At 38.4% G+C, this 16,891-nt stretch overlaps 1 protein-coding gene across 1 annotated transcript in view; it reads right to left on the reverse strand.

Annotated features, from left to right (window-relative positions):
- si:cabz01074946.1 (CD48 antigen) overlaps positions 1-13,154 on the reverse strand; it is a 17,314-nt gene extending 4,160 nt beyond the window's left edge. The window contains exons 1-3 of the mRNA XM_066681972.1: positions 12,581-13,154; positions 11,838-12,143; positions 2,245-2,520 (exon numbers count right to left, since the gene is read on the reverse strand). Coding sequence (XP_066538069.1) covers positions 2,245-2,520; positions 11,838-12,143; positions 12,581-12,806 — 808 coding nt within the window. The 5' untranslated portion in view covers positions 12,807-13,154. The remainder of the gene's footprint in view (positions 1-2,244; positions 2,521-11,837; positions 12,144-12,580) is intronic.
- Positions 13,155-16,891: the final 3,737 nt, after the last annotated feature.

Here is a 16,891-nt window from a genome sequence, read left to right on the forward strand (position 1 = left end):
AATGATTAATTTATTACATTTTGATATAAAAGCTTAGATAATTTGTGATGAATCTAATCATTATTTAAATGTGCATTATTAATATTGTCTTAACTGTATTATTGAAATAATTTAATAAATTATTTCACTATTTATAAATTTATTTCATACTCATTGCAGCCTTGCAGTATGAAATAATTAAATCTGTCAACATCATGCATCAGTGGGCAGGCATAGCCCTGATCCAGTCAGACTGATTGGCTAGGTTGCGCTGTAAGGCAAGACAGATTGATCTCGTACATTAGATTCATATTTCTGCCTACTAATGATAGTTTTAAGAAGACAAAATGTCAAAAAGCTGCCCTGAACTCTTAAGGGAGGCAGCAAATTTAATTGAAGAGGCATTAAGAAACACCCCTGCTGCTCCGTTATCTTCCACTCCATCAGGTTCCACCCTAGAACTTGACAGACAGCCTGTACAAGTTAATTAGTGCTAGCTAGATAGAAAAAGATCTTAGTGTTAGCCAACAGCAAGCTATCGGCACTGCACTCATGCTTACGAAGTTTATATGCGTATTAAATCAATCAGTCTGATTGGATCAGATTATTTCATAGTGTAAGACACATGAAATAAATATATAACTAGTTAAATAGTTAAATGACAAATACAATTAATAAAATATTTAATCCTTATTTAGATCTGCATTTTAAATAAATCAAATTAACTTTTGCCTGTTCCAAAATTCTTGTGCGCCAGTGCACAAAGCAAGGTCCATAAAAACATGAATGAGTACGTGTGGTGTGGAAGATCTTGACTGAACTGCGCAGAGTCCTGACCTCAACCCAATAGAACACTTAGCGATTAATTAGAGCAGATACGGCGAGCTAAGCCTTCTTGTCACTCCAGTTCATATGCGTGCGAAGGCAGATGAGCGAGTTATGTGTCCATTTCTGCACATGGTTTAAAAACTCCAGAGACATGCACATCTTGTATTTTAAGTTTACTTTTGGTGGCTAATTCATCTTAAAATGAAACTTTAAAATCTACAATTCTAATAGAATAAATTACAATTATGTTCCCTAACTAAATGTACAGAATATGTACCACTAAGTGTACCACCATAGTGACAGATTTTCTGACAGTGCATGCTCTACAATCAAAATCTTTCTCAGCAGGTGATTGTCATGATTTAGTCTGGTCTAAAATCATGTGATATTGTTCGTCTTTTATGTGATGTGTTTTCCATGTGCCTTTGTCGATGTTTTGTTTTGTGGCTTTAATGTCACCTGTGAGCCTTGTGGGGTCAAGTGACCCAGGTCACAGGTGTGTCTTGTAATGAGTCCCTTTATAAGCCCTGTGATCCTGAGTAGATGTTGCCAGTCATTTGTGTAGTGTTTTGTATAGTTGTTTCAGCAGTGTTAACTTCTGGTGTTTCAATATAAATTGTTATATTTGGCTTTTCCAGTATTTGTATTTAGTGTTTCCTTTGATGTGCTTTACTGTACTTTTGTCCATTTCCTGTTGATTCTGGTTGCATAATAACAACACCAAGCTGCAACTATACACTTTCTAAACAAGCCATGTTCAGCTGTGTCATGATGTACGTATACATAAACATAGTGAAACTTATCCTCTCCTGATAAGAGAGAGGATAAGGACTTTATTTTTTACAAGCTGACTTTTTTGGTTTTCTTTAAAAATTTAGACAGTAGTGCTGCATGACACAACCAAAAAAAAGCGCAAAATATAATGTACACATTATACACATATAGCACAAATGCTTATCAATCATGTATCTAGCAACAGTAGGCTAGCACACACACTAACTCTCCACAGTTTTCACATCCCAGGCAGCCTGTAGGACACAGTAAAGGAGCTTTGTTCTCATTCTCTTTCCTCTCTTACAGATGAATCTAATATACAACTTCAAAATAAATTTGCAGATTAGACTCTCTTACTCTGATATCTCTAAGCTGCAAACCAAAGCCAAACATATACATGTCTTGACCTGTTTGTCACAATCCCTGCTCCTCTGTTCCAGGACACTCTAGCCCACCTGACTGATGCTTTCTTCCACATTCCACAGCTGGAATATATAAAATTATGGCACAGTATTTGTTCATGTTCAGTTTGTTCTTGTTTTGGACTTTTTTTTTGTAAGTTTATTGTTAAAGAAAGCCACCCTGGTATTATTCCAGTGTTAACCGCAGTTGTGATAACATTTCTCATCTGGTCTGTCTTATAGTCTGAGATAGAACACATACCTGGACACTGTACAGTACGATGATCTGATTCATTGCGAGTGCCATCAGAGGCTGTGCAGGTGAAGCTGATGTTTCTATTTGATTGGAAGGACGTCCACATCTCACACTTACTGGATGCGTCCTCTCTCGTGTACAACATAGGAACTTTAAATCCATCCTCTGTTGTCCAGGAGAGAGAGATTTTATCCACAGATGAAGAGCACATCAGGTTGACTATACAGTTCTCCTTAACCAGTGAACGGGACAGCACTGTTATGTTCGGTTTGCTGAGCTTTTCTGGGGGAAATTAATGAATTCAGGTTATTATTGTGGAATGGAAAAAAAAAAACAATAATAATGATAATGAAAATACAAAACCTAGATGGACATGCAATAGCTGATGCAGTTCTTTAATATTTCAGTATTATTTGTCATCTACATCCGTGGTTCTCAAACAGGTACGAAGTAAGTAGTATGCCCAAAGACCTCAAATTTTACTTATTTAGTAATTTAGTAATTATGTAATAACTGAATATCCAAAGTTTTCATGTGAAAATTATGTTTCAAAGCATATCAATTTTTTTATAACATTTAACATCAAGGATAGAATATTTTCTTAAATTTAAACAAATGTAAATAAGTGTAGTATTGGTACTACAGACTTGTCTGATCATGCCCCTAACTACTTATCTGTAACTTTGGACAGGCAACCTAAAGTAACATTATGGAGGCTAAATCAACATTATAATAATCCTCTAACTATACAGACACAGAAAAATTATATTAAAGAATATCTTGGTTCATGGTTGATGTTTCACCCTCTATATTATGGCCTGCCATGAAGGCTGTTATGAGGGGGAAAAACCTTGAAGACAACCACTTTATTAAAAAAAAATGCAAACACAATAAAAAAGATTACAGACAATTAACTATAATATATATCATGCAAATCCGAAATAGGAAATTAATAGATTAAAAAAATTACATGAGAACTATGATTTGGAAAAACAACAGAAAGGTCTGAAACAAAGATATTATAAAGTGGGAGGTAGGTCCACAAAACTTTTAGCTTATATATGATGGAAACAATATTATAACAGTATTTATAATATTAGAAATCCAATAACTAAAGTTTCTGAATCTAAAGTAGAGAAATTCATGAATGTTTTGAGATATACTATGAAGGTTTATAATCCCAACCAAATTAATTAAATGACATTCAGAAATGTTCTAGAATACTCTAAAATTACCTAAGAATGGGAAGCTAAACCTAAAAGCTAAAGGAAATATTTAATTAACATCAATATATATGGAATGCACGTTGGTATATATGGAATGAACATTGATATATATGGAATGAACATTTATATATAAGGAATGAATACTGATATACAGGTGCCGGTCATAAAATTAAAATAACATGAAAATGATTTATTTCAGTAATTCCATTCAAAAAGTGAAACTTGTATATTACACACAGACTGATATATTTCAAGTGTTTATTTCTTTTAATCTGATGATTATAACTGACAACTAATGAAAACTAATAAAATTAGAATATTGTGAAAAGGTTCAATATTGAAGACACCAGGTAGCACAATCTAATCAGCTAATTAACTGAAAACACCTGGAAAGGCTTTAAATGGTCTCGCAGTCTAGTTCTGTAGGCTACACACTTATGGGGAAGACTGCTGACTTGACAGTTGTCCAAAAGACAACCATTGACACCTTACACAAGCAGGGCAAGACACAAAAGTCATTGCTAAAGAGGCTGGATCTTCACAGAGCTTTGTGTCCAAGCACATTAATAGAGAGGTGAATGGAAGGAAAATAAGTGTACAAGCAATAGGGATAACTGTGAAACAAAACCCATTCAAAAATGTGGGGGAGATTCACAAAGCCTTGACTGCAGCTGGAGTCAGTGCTTCAAGAACCACCTCACACAGACGTATGCAAGACATGGGTTTCAGCTGTTGCATTCTTTGTGTCAAGCCACTTTTGAACAAGAGACAGCATCAGAAGCATCTCGCCCCTGGGCTAAAGACAAAAAGGACTGGACTACTGCTGAGTGATCCGAATTTATGTTCTCTGATGAAAGTAAATTTTGCATTTCCTTTTGAAATCAAGGTACCAAATCAAAGTCAGGAGGAAGAGAAAAGAGGCACAGAATCCACGTTGGTTGAGGTCTAGTGTAAAGTGTCACAGTCAGTGATGGTTTGGGGTGCCATGTCATCTGCTGGTGTTGGGCCACTGTGTTTTCTGAGGTCTAAGGTCAACGCAGCCGTCTACCAGGAAGTTTTAGAGCACTTCATGCTTCCTGCTGCTGACCAACTTTATGGACATGCAGATTTCATTTTCCAAAAGGACTTGGCACCTGCACAAAGTGCCAAAGCTACCAGTACCTGGTTTAAGGACCATGGTAACCCTGTTCTTAACTGGCCAGCAAACCCCTATATAAAATATATGGGGTATTGTGAAGAGGAACATGCAATACGCCAGACCCAACAATGCAGAAGAGCTGAAGGCCACTATCAGAGCAACCTGGGCTCTCATAACACCTGAGCAGTGCCACAGACTGATCGACTCCATGCCACGCCACATTGCTGCAGTAATTCAGGCAAAAGGAGTCCCAACTAAGTATTGAGTGCTGTACATGCTCATACTTTTCATGTTCATATTTTCAGTTGGCCAGCATTTCTAAAAATCCTTTTTTTGTATATTCTAATTTAGTGAGATGCTGAATTTGGGGTTTTCATTAGTTGTCAGTTATATTCATCAAATTTAAAGAAATAAACACTTGAAATATATCAGTCTGTGTGTAATGAATGAGTATAATACAAACCGGATTCTAAAAAAGCTGGGACACTAAACAAATTGTGAATAAAAACTGAATGCAATGATGTGGTCTCCTGACAGGTCTTCCGGCCTGTGCTGTGAGACTGCTACAGATGATCCAGGATGCTGCAGCACGCCTGGTTTTTGACCAGCCTAAAAGAGCACATGTCACGCCCCTATTAGTTGAGCTGCATTGGCTACTCTTAGCTGCTCGCATCAAATTTAAATCACTAATGATGGCCTTAAGAGTATTCACTGGCTCTGCTCCCATCTACCGCAATAAACTCTTAAAACCATATGTTAGCGCCCACCCTCTCCGTTCCTCAAAGGAGCGCCAACTAACACGACCAACCCCCCGTACAGGTCAGTCGAGGCTATTCTCATCTCTGGTACCACGCTGTTGGAACGAGCTTTCAAGCACTATCAGAGCAACAGAAACCCTCTCCGCATTCAAGAAATCCTTGAAGACCCAGCTCTTCCGAGAGTATCTCTTGCACTGAAAGTCTTTCTTTAATGCACTTACTACTTTCTGGCATTTTGCACTCAATGTAAGGTAATTTATATAAATTGTGCTGTAGTTTGAATGTTAGATCCTCTTTTGTAAGTCGCTTTGGACAAAAGCGTCTGCCAAATGCATAAATGTAAATGTAAATGTGGAGGTGCCAACATTTAATATTCTATTCAGAATAGAACACAAATCACAGATCAAAAGTTTAAACTGAGAAAATGTATCATTTTAAGGGAAAAATATGCTGTTTCAAAATTTCATGGCGTCAACAAATCCCAACAAATTACCACTGTGGCATCCCCCTTCTTCTTACGACACTCAACAGACGTCTGGGGACAGAGGAGACCAGTTTCTCAAGTTTAGAAATAGGAATGCTCTCCCATTCATGTTTAATACAGGCCTCTGTTCAATCGTCTTGGGCCTTCTTTGTCACACCTTCCTCTTTATGATGCGCCAAATGTTCTCTATAGGTGAAAGATCTGGACTGCAGGCTGGCAATTTCAGTACCCAGATCTTTCTCCTACGTAGCCATGATGTTGTGATTGCTGCAGAATGTAGTCTGGCATTATCTTGTTGAAAAATGCAGGGTCTTCCCTGAAAGAGATGATGTCTAGATGGGAGCATATGTTGTTCTAGACCCTGAACATAGTTCTCTGCATTAATGGTGCCTTTCCAGACATGCAAGCTACCCATGCCACAAGCACTCATGCAACCCCATACCATCAGTGATGCAGGCTTCTGAACGAAGCATTGATAACAGCTTGGGTTATCCTTGTCCTCTCTGGTCCGGATGACATGGCGTCCCGGTGTTCCATAAAGAACTTCAAATTGTGACTCATCTGACCACAGAACAGTCTTCCATTTTGCCACACTTTTAAAAGACCCCTGGCCCAGTGCAAACGTCTGAGCTTGTGGAGCTTGCTTAGAAATGGCTTCCTCTTTGCACTGTAGAGTTTCAGCTGGCAACGGTGGATGGCACGGTGGATTGTGTTCACTGACAATGCTTTCTGGAAGTATTCCTGAGCCCATTCTGTTATTTCCTTGACAGTGGCATTCCTGTTTGAGGCGCAGTGACGTTTAAGGGCCTGGAGATCACGAGCATCCAGTAGAGTTTTACCTTGACCCTTACGCACAGCAATTGTTCCAGATTCTCTGAATCTTTTGATGATTTTATGCACGGTTGATGATGATAACTTAAAATTCTTTGCTATTTTACGCTGGGTAACACCATTCTGGTATTGCTGCACAACAATGGTGGAATTGGTGATCCTCTTACCATCTTGGCTTCAGAGAGACACTGACACTCTGAGAAGCTGTTTTTATACCCACTCATGTTGTCAATTGACCTAATTAGTGTTAATTGGTCTTCCAGCTGTTCGTTATATGCTCAATTTCCTTTTTCCAGCCACTTATTGCTTACTTGTTCCAACTTTTTTGGGATTTGTTGACACTGTGAAATTTTGAATCAACATATTTTTCCTTTAAAATGTTACATTTACTCAGATTAAACTTTTGATCTGTCATCTATGTTCTATTACGAATAAAATATTGACATTTGCCATCTCCACATCATTGCATTCAGTTTTTATTCACAATTTGTTTAGTGTCCCAACTTTTTTGGAATCCAGTTTGTATACAAGTTTCACTTTTTGAATGGATTACTGAAATAAATCAACTTTTTCATTAAAAATGTTTTCAGTTTTGTAGCTCTAAATATATTAAAGAAAGTGTCTTGGTGAAATGTTTGCAGTGTCACATGTTTAGAGTAAACTGTCACATGACCAGACCTGTTTATGCCCTGATTGCACCACGAGAAGACGATGGCTGCATCAAAGCTCTCAAAGAAAAGGTTAATAATATATGTTAACGTAAAGAGGGGAGAACTGTTTTTGAAACATAAAATCTTTAAAGAGTCTAGCGTGGATATATGCATCAGGCTTCAAACATAAAGATATAAAACTTTTATTATTTGTGAAGAATAAACAACAAGCGGGACACAATCGTGAAGTGGAATGAAATTTATTGGATGTGTCAAACTTTTTTAACAAATAAAATACTGAAAAGTGGGGCATGCAATATTATTCGGCCCCTTTACTTTCAGTTCAGCAAACTCACTCCAGAGGTTCAGTGAGGATCTCTGAAAGATCCAGTGTTGTCCCAAATGACTGATGATGATAAATAGAATCCACCTGTGTGTAATCAAGTCTCTGTATAAATCCACCTGCTCTGTGATAGTCTCAGGGTTCTGTTTAAAGCACAGAGAGCATCATGAAGACACCAGGCAGGTCCAAGATACTGTTACGGAAAAGTTTAAAGTCGGATTTGGATACAAAATATTTCCCAAGCTTTAAACATCCCAAGGAGAACTGTGCAAGCAATCATATAGAAATGGTTCAGACCACTGCAAATCTACCAAGAGCTGGTCGTGCCTCTAAACTTCTTTATCTCGAACAAGGAGAAGACTGATCAAAAATGCAGCCAAGAGGCCAATAATCACTCTGGATGAACTGCAGAGATCTGCAGCTGAGGTGGGAGAGTTTGTCCATAGGACAACAATCAGTCGTACACTGCACACATCTGGTCTTTATGGAAGAGTGGCAAGAAGAAAGCCATTTCTCAAAGATATCCATAAAAAGTCTTGTTTAAAGTTTGCCACAAGCCACCTGGGAGACACACCAAACATGTGGAAGAAGGTGCTCTGGTCAGATGAAACCAAAATCAAACTGTTTGGCCACAATGCAAAACGATATGTTTGGTGTAAAAGCAACACAGCTCATCACCCTGAACACACCAGCCCCACTGTCAAACATGGTGGTGGCAGCATCATGGTTTGGGCCTGCTTTTCGTCAGCAGGGACAGGGAAGATGGTCAAAATTTGGATGGGGCCAAATACAGCACCATCCATCCATCCATTCATTATCTGTAACCGCTTATCCAATTTAGGGTCGCGGGGGGTCCAGAGCCTACCTGGAATCATTGGGCACAAGGCGGGAATACACCCTGGAGGGGACGCCAGTCCTTCACAGGGCAACACAGACACATTCACTCACACACTCATACCTACGGACACTTTCGAGTCTACAGCACCATTCTGGAAGAAAATCTGTTGGAGTCTGCAAGAGACCTGAGGCTGGGACGGAGATTTATCTTCCAACAAGACAATGATCCAAAACATAAAGCCAAATCTACAATGGAATGGTTCAAAAATAAACATATCCAGGTGTTGGAATGGCCAAATCAAAGTCTAGACCTGAATCCAATCGAGAATCTGTGGAAAGAGCTGAAGACTGCTGTTCACAAACGCTCTCCATCCAACCTCACTGAGCTGATAGGTTGATATATCTCTAACTGATAGAGATATACCACAAGCAACTAGCAGCTTTAATTGTAGCAAAAGGTGGCGCTACAAAGTATTAAGGCAAAGGGGGCCGAATAATATTGCACGCCTCACTTTTCAGTTTTTTATTTGTTAAAAAAAGTTTGACACATCCAATAAATTTCATTCCACTACACGACTGTGTCCCACTTGTTGTTGATTTTTCACAAAAAATTAAAATTTTATATCTTTGTTTGAAGCCTGAAATGTGGCAAAAGGTTGACAAGTTGATTACTTTCCCAAGGCACTGTATATCAAAGTTCATTAAATATTTCCTGTTTGGCTTGCCACACCTAAGGCACGGTCAACGTTTTCTTCAAGTCATAATGAGAAACCAGTACAGCGCAGGCACATGCTTCTTACAATCCTTACAAAGTCTTGCTTGTTTACTGTAATGTCTGCAGTAAATTAATGATAAATACATTACAGCTGCTGTCTCACATACTACACACAACAACCTTTGTAAACATGTCACCAACAATATATTATAGAGCAAAATCATACAATGCTATTGGTTACTACCATACACAATCTAATATTAAAAGCATAGACCACCAAATACTCAAAATTAGTCAGCAGTTTTCTTGCCCTGAAAATGAAATTAATATTAAACAGAATCTCTTCCATGGAAACTGTGTTAATTAATTCTGAATAAATGGGAATAATGTCACTGAAGCTTAGGCGTTGTCCTATTTCATACATTCATACTGTTATCGAAGTTATAGAACCTTTAAGTCAAGCAGTAATACCACAGATATAAAGTGAATTGAGGTTTATGGTGCTGAACAAAAGCTGGTGTTATTTGATGATGTATCTTTATCTAGAGCAACCTAATCAATCACTTTCAGGGCTGATTATCACACTGGAAAAATACGTATCACTTTGGGGTATAAATTAAATGTTCAAAAGACTCAGGTTATTACATTAAATTATGTCCCTCCTAAGCTTTAAAATATACGTAGATTTAATTGGCATCCAACTTTCATTCATTCATTATCTGTAACCCTTATACAGTTCAGAGTCGCGGTGGGTCCAGAGCCTACCTGGAATCATTGGGCGCAAGGTGGGAATACAGTGGCACCAGTCATTGGGCGGCAGTCCTTCACAGGGCAACACACACATACTCACACCTACAGATACTTTTGAGTCGCCAATCCACCTACCAAGGTGTGTTTTTGGACCATAGGAGGAAACCGGAGCACCCGGAGGAAACCCACGCAGACACACCACACTCCTCACAGACAGTCACCCGGAGTCTGAGTTGAGCCCACAACCTCCAGGTCTCTGGAGTTGTGTGACTGCGACACTACCTGCTGCGCCACCGTGCCGCTCAGGCATCTGACTTCTTTCAAGTAAATTACAATAATTAATTTTTATAATAAAGGCAGATATGCAATGATGGAACCTCGTTGCTTTTCTTACACCAATTCAAATGATAGAAATGATCAAAATGAATATACTACCCCGATTGTCCTCCCTTGCCTCTGTGATTACTTCTATGCCTCTCAACTAAGGCTTTTTTTATGTAATGTGTGTAATGATTATACATTATACATCATGGTGGAAAGAGATCGAAAATGCTGTGACAATAAACTTTCCATTGAAAGTAATGATAGCAGACAAAAATTTATCAAGACAACTTTTAGATAAGGAAAATCACTAGATCAATTTAACTATGAAAATTTGGGAAAAGGTAATCACCTCAAATGAAATACATGATCCTGTAAAACTTTTGAAGTGGCATGCATATGATAGTGGGTTCTCCCCAAATAAATTTGATAATTTGGCTTTAAGAGGTGGACAAGAAAGTGTTTTACAACATACAACACTTTCAGACACAATGGAGTTTTTCAATCATTCCATATGATCTGGAGCATAAAGAGTTTTTAGATATCTTCAAGTATGACATACGGAAAAATATGTCAACTTCAATGGACTACAACAAGCTCTACAACATGGAGAGAATTCTGCTGGAAGAATATCCTTAGATATTTGTAACACCAGCACAGAAAAAAACATCAAGGTTCAGGATCTATTTGTTGGAGAAAGCATGACTCAGAGAATGTTAACCTTTTTCAGATCTACTGGAAGTGTATTATTTTGTTTAATTATTGGTAGGATGAACATCAGGCTGTCTGTATTGTAATGCAGATGGACATAACATGTAACTTTGATTCTCTCTATTTGGGTAATCTTCATTTGTACTTGGACCAAAATGATAAAACATTACTGAAGGCCTTGCTAGCTGCAAGTAAGAAAGCAATCACAAAATCTACTGAAGCCCCTCAATTACAAGATTGTTATGACCTTGTACATTACATTTACATTCATTCATTATCTGTAACCGCTTACACCCTGGAGGGGGCGGCAGTCCTTCAAAGGGCAACACACACACATTCACTCACACCTACAGACACTTTTGAGTCGCCAATCCACCTGCAACGTGTGTTTTTGGACTGTGGGAGGAAACCGGAGCACCCAGAGGAAACCCACACGGACACGGGGAGAACACACCAACTCCTTACATACAGTCACCTGGAGCGGAAATCGAACCCACAACCTCCAGGCCCCTGGAGCTGTGTGACTGCGACACTACCTGCTGCGCCACCGTGCCACCCTACATTTACATGGTTAACAATGGTTAAAATGGTTAAAAAATAAATAAATAATAATAATAATAATAAATCTCTTCTTGATTTTGTTTCTTTCAAAAGTCTTATTGCCAATTTTTGTTTTTGGGTGCACGTGATTCTGTGATAAGACCCAAAGGTGGTACTTGGAGGTTTGTTTCATACTTGGTGGTTTTGATTTAAAAAGTTTGATAACCAGTGATTTAAATAAATTACAGGCCTGGTGATAAAAAGCATTAGAAAGTCTCAAGAATTATTCTCTTACCCTTAACTGTCAGAAAAATGTATATGTCTTGTGGAATTGCGTCACTTATAAGGGATACGGTGTATTTCAGGTGGTCATCTATAGTTAAATTTTTAATCTCCAAATCTCCAGTAGAGGTGTTGAGTTCAAGTCGGTCCTTGTATCTCCAGAACAAGAAATTCACATTGCTACCATCATAAACAGCAATGTATGTTGTGTTGGTGTAGATGGACCAAGCAATTTTGTTGAGTCTCTGTGATGGATCCACCCCTGACTTCAAGATGACAGACTGGCCGATGTAACCAGTAACATTACTGACACTCAGTGCTTTAAAAAAAAAAAATATCAAAATGGCGTCACTTAGCATGTGCCCTCAGTACAGTTAACTTAATATGACAAACTCAGAAAAATCTGTGAGATTATACAACACAAAAATATGCGTATAAATGTGGCATATAGTCAGGTTTCTAAACAAAAAGGAAGCAGTAATACTTCCTTTCTGAAACACACCAGCAGTTCACAGACACTAATGCTACCGATAACCTGAACGATAACTTTTACATGAATTTATATATACACACAGACACCTTTCCCTCCCCTATAACTTGACCCATTATATTTGGTACAAAATTAAACCTAACATCCTTAAACATTATAGCAACAAACAGCATAATATATGTGTAGTAATAAACAACATTACAGAGACTAATTTTGTTGATGTGTGTCAAAGATGGTAGGAAACCCATACTAAAAAATGTACATACCTTGATGGAAATAAGCAACTACACAGAATATTAGTAAGAATCTGTCCTGCATCATCACTTTATGGCAAGAAAAACAAATAGAAATACCAGAGCTTCTCACAAAACCGCACTCTAGCTTTACTAATGTCTCTCTGGTGGTATGTCTGAAGCTGAAAATAGGAAGTAAGCTTTCCATATTAGGCATGACACATTCAAATGTCAAAAACAGAAGATAAATGAAAAACATTTTAATTTAAATGTACTTTTATCCTTGGAACCACTTATTATATTTGTATAGTTTTATGTACCCAAGCCCTGATTCATTTTTGCACAAAAATATTCAGATTTGCTTTTTAACCCTTAGAATTGTAATAACTAGTCCGTTAAGTTACTTATAAAGACTTGTACATGAACCGTGCAGCAACAATTGAGCTACTGCCTCAGACTTTAAATCTACAAGGTGGACCAAAGAGGTAGGTGTATCTAACAGAGTGGACAGTGAGTGATACTCAGGCAGCACTGATGTATCAGATCCACTGATACCAGCACAACACACACTTACAATGGTCAGTCAGGGTCACTGTGAATGATCCACCACCCAAAACCATACCTGCTCTGTGGTAGTTCTGACCACTGAAGAGCAGGGTGAAATTGGGATATGAAAATATGTGGAGAAACAGGTTGACCATCTCTAATTGAAGAAATACATAGTGCTCCTGTATAGCCTGTGGAGATGAGAGAAAGGATAATGAGTGTAAACAGAAGGTAGGTGTTCCTAATGCAGTTCAGTGTATTTCTGTTTCAGACGTTGCTATTATTTCAGAATTTTCTTTTGTTTGAATGGTGGATAATGTAACTCTCTGCCTCAGTTTTTTTCTGAAAAAAGACATTCCTGCACAATTAATTACAATTATGGCCAACATACAATAATGCTCTACTTCCTATGTCTTCCTTCACGTGCTGTTCTACTTTGACCTAGTACCTTTGTCTGAGAAACATTAGCTTTATCATAATACCTTCTATTTTTCCTTCAGAGGTAGCAGTCATAAATCAAGTGTGCAGGAATGTATTTCTTCAGAGTCTTCCTCAAAGGCAGCAGATAATTATAGCTTCTTCAGAAGCAGCAAGTTACATGGCTTTCCATTCAAATAAATACTGAGATTTTTGCATTGCTTCTAACAATTTATATTACAGTCTACAGTAACAAAAAAGAAAATCATATTTCACACCTACTTCTACAAATATTTATGGCAGACAACATGGATCTAAACATCTACACTTGTATATAGTGTGGTATTTGAAATAACAGCTCAATGCATGCTAACCAATCAGGTTCATTTCTTCCTATTGGTTAGTATCCTATTACATCTCTTCATCCTCAAAGACAGTGCTGCCTTCAGAAGCATTTTGGGGAGTGGCTTTACATATAAGCCTAAAGGACTTGAGTTGATTTCCAAATAATTTGAAGCTGAAATGCAGACACAGGATACAACAGTGACAGTACGCACTTTTGCCATCTGCTTACCTACTGCTGTCCCTTTCTCAAGTCAGTTATGGGACAGTCATTTTGAGAGAATGCCCTATTGATTGATTTTTTATTTGGCAAATGAGTCCTTCAAAGGAAATAACAGTCCCTACAGTCAAATATGGTGGTGGTTTACAGATATTTTGCAGGTGTACTGCTGCTAAGGCAGTCTGTGTGCATGGCATCATGTAATAGAAAGAATTTTGGAGTGCTGTATATGAACCTGTGTCCATAAGAAGTTCTAATTTTTGCAGCTGGTCTATGACCCAAATAACAAATTAAACATATTTGACATTGTCTTTCACAGGACCCAAGCACACTCAAAGTCAGGTGAGAAGTGGTGACTCGGATGCACACAGCATTCTCTCACTGGAGCCGGAAGTTGAAAAAAGCACTAATAAATGGTTAAAGACAAGCCCTGGAGAGTTCTGAAGTGGCCAGCAATAAGACCAGATCTAAATCTTATAGGACACCCATAGAAAGAGCTCAACCAAAGCTGAGAGAAGGCATGTGATGAGGTCAGTGAATTGGACCCATCACCAAGACTGGAATATACATTAAGGAATGTATATTGGTATTATTACTTACCTTGTGTTTCAGTTCCTGTTCCTAGGGGAATGGCGGCGAATTTCCTGTCTCTCTTTGTGCTAGCCGAAGGGCCCATGGTGAAGTATAGAGAGGGGGAGGGAAGAGCTGGATTCAGGAACCTGTGAAAGGGAAAAAGCAAATAAGTAAAAATACTAATAAACTATGTACATAGATAAACACTTACCAGTGAAGCTGGAATGAGATGTGCTGGGGATATCTGTTAATGGTTATATTGAAGGGAATAAATATTTTCCTGTGAGTAACGATTGCTCTAAGACTGCAAGGGAAGCTCAGCTTCCCCTAAAATGTCAAAAAATAAGTGATCAAATATATACCGTTGTGTGTACGTCGTTGAATAAACATGCACTACAACACGAGTACCTTTTGTTCAGATTTAGCTTCTTATCACTGGTAAAGACGCTGCTTTCCTCTCAATCATTCCCTTCACGGTCCTTTAAACAGTGAACAGAGTTCGACAGCGGAACAGCGAAGTGCAGCGAAACGAGACGAGCCATTAGATAAATGCTGGGCTTTGTCCCACCCATCGGACGCTCAGCGTCTCTGGGGATCTATGGGGCAGTGGGCTGGCCTCGACTGGCCCGGATGCTCAGCTTCTGCATGATGACTGGATGATCTGTCTGAGGCTGAATCCCTTTTTGATTGACAGCGAAATGAGCGAATCAGCGATACTTTGGTGTAAAGATCCGTCCGAGCTTTACATTTTCATTCTGTTCTGAGTTAAACCGGAGAATTTTCTAAGGCCTCTTAGCCACATTTTCTTTGTTAAAAGCGACTAGCGACAAATCGAGCTTATTTTTCTGGTGGAGTTTTTTGTAGCTGCTTGTGTTTAGAGACTGACTTCTATCACTCTTTCTGACTTCTATCGCAGTTTCTGTCCAGCGGGTGCTGCTGAGCCCCTCCACCGTCACAAAGCACTCACAGGCGGACACACTTCACATGGGCCAAGGCCGTTTAAGCAGCCTAGCTCTGCTGGCCATTGAGAGGACACTAGTCAAGTCCCTGGAAAAGACGCCTTGTTGGTACGACAGGGTCACAGATCATTTTCTTAAAAAGGAACGGAGGGTAGAATTTACGTGTAAATAAACCGACACATTTTATGACGTAGGCTGAAATTGAGCTTCCCCTCCTTGAAAGACCAGCATCCGCCACTTGTGCAAAGGTATATTTTACAAAGCTCTTGATATCTTTGAAATTTTCCCATCTATCCCCCATTCGCCCGTGTGAAAGCCCACAGTCTATGCTAGGAAAATTAAAGGGTGGCTGATACTGTATTAGGTGTACAAATAGATTTTTTGTGTATCAAATAATTGATATTCCAAAATCAACCATGCTGTTTTATTATATTATGGTAACTGTTGTGCATTAAAAATAACATAAAAAATGTTCATGGGGTTAATATTGTTTCCGAAAGTGTGAGAGTTTTAGTTTAGATTATTTAAACATGGTGATTTTGGTGTTAACAAAAATGAGTGTATTGATATTTTTAAAAATTAAAACAACCACCACATCTCACTTAAGAGTGATTTCTTGGTAATGGCAGCCATTCTCTCATGAGATTGTAAGGATGAGTGTAAGCTTTCTCCCTCTGGTCTCACCCTGCCTTGGAAAATGAAGTTCTTTAACTTGCAATTTTTAAATAAAACATTTTCCACTGCACTAGCAGAACTGATTTACTGAGTAACTGCTTTTATACCCCTCAGGAAACTTATGTTCAATGGTGACTTCACTGTTGTGGACATCAAACATGTTTCTTGTCCCAAATTCCATAATAAGAACTTTCATCATATTCTGATAATTATACTTTGCTGGTTTTTATTTTTTTTTTTCCTGTGTCATTCCAATGGAAACAAAAGAGACATAATTTCCAAAGCGTTTACAATTGTAACAATATTATAGAAGAAGAGGTGCATTTCCTGAAACAAGTGCAGGGCCATGGCTGTATATGGTCATTGTAAAACTACACAGTCTGGGTGTTGCTTGATAAGAACAAGGATGAGGAAGCTAGAGGCATGGTGACAACGTGCATGCACACATCAGATGACACTTTAACAGGAAGCATCTTACACCCACACACTTGACTAGCCACAAGGACAAATGTCAGAGTTTAAACATAAAGCACATTTATGTGCACACCAATCAGCCACATTATTACTACGTTCTTTCAGCACTCACTGTTTATATAGGTGCACTTTATATTT

This window comes from Hoplias malabaricus, chromosome 9 (genome assembly GCF_029633855.1).
Source record: "Hoplias malabaricus isolate fHopMal1 chromosome 9, fHopMal1.hap1, whole genome shotgun sequence".
In the NCBI taxonomy this organism is placed as follows: domain Eukaryota; kingdom Metazoa; phylum Chordata; class Actinopteri; order Characiformes; family Erythrinidae; genus Hoplias; species Hoplias malabaricus.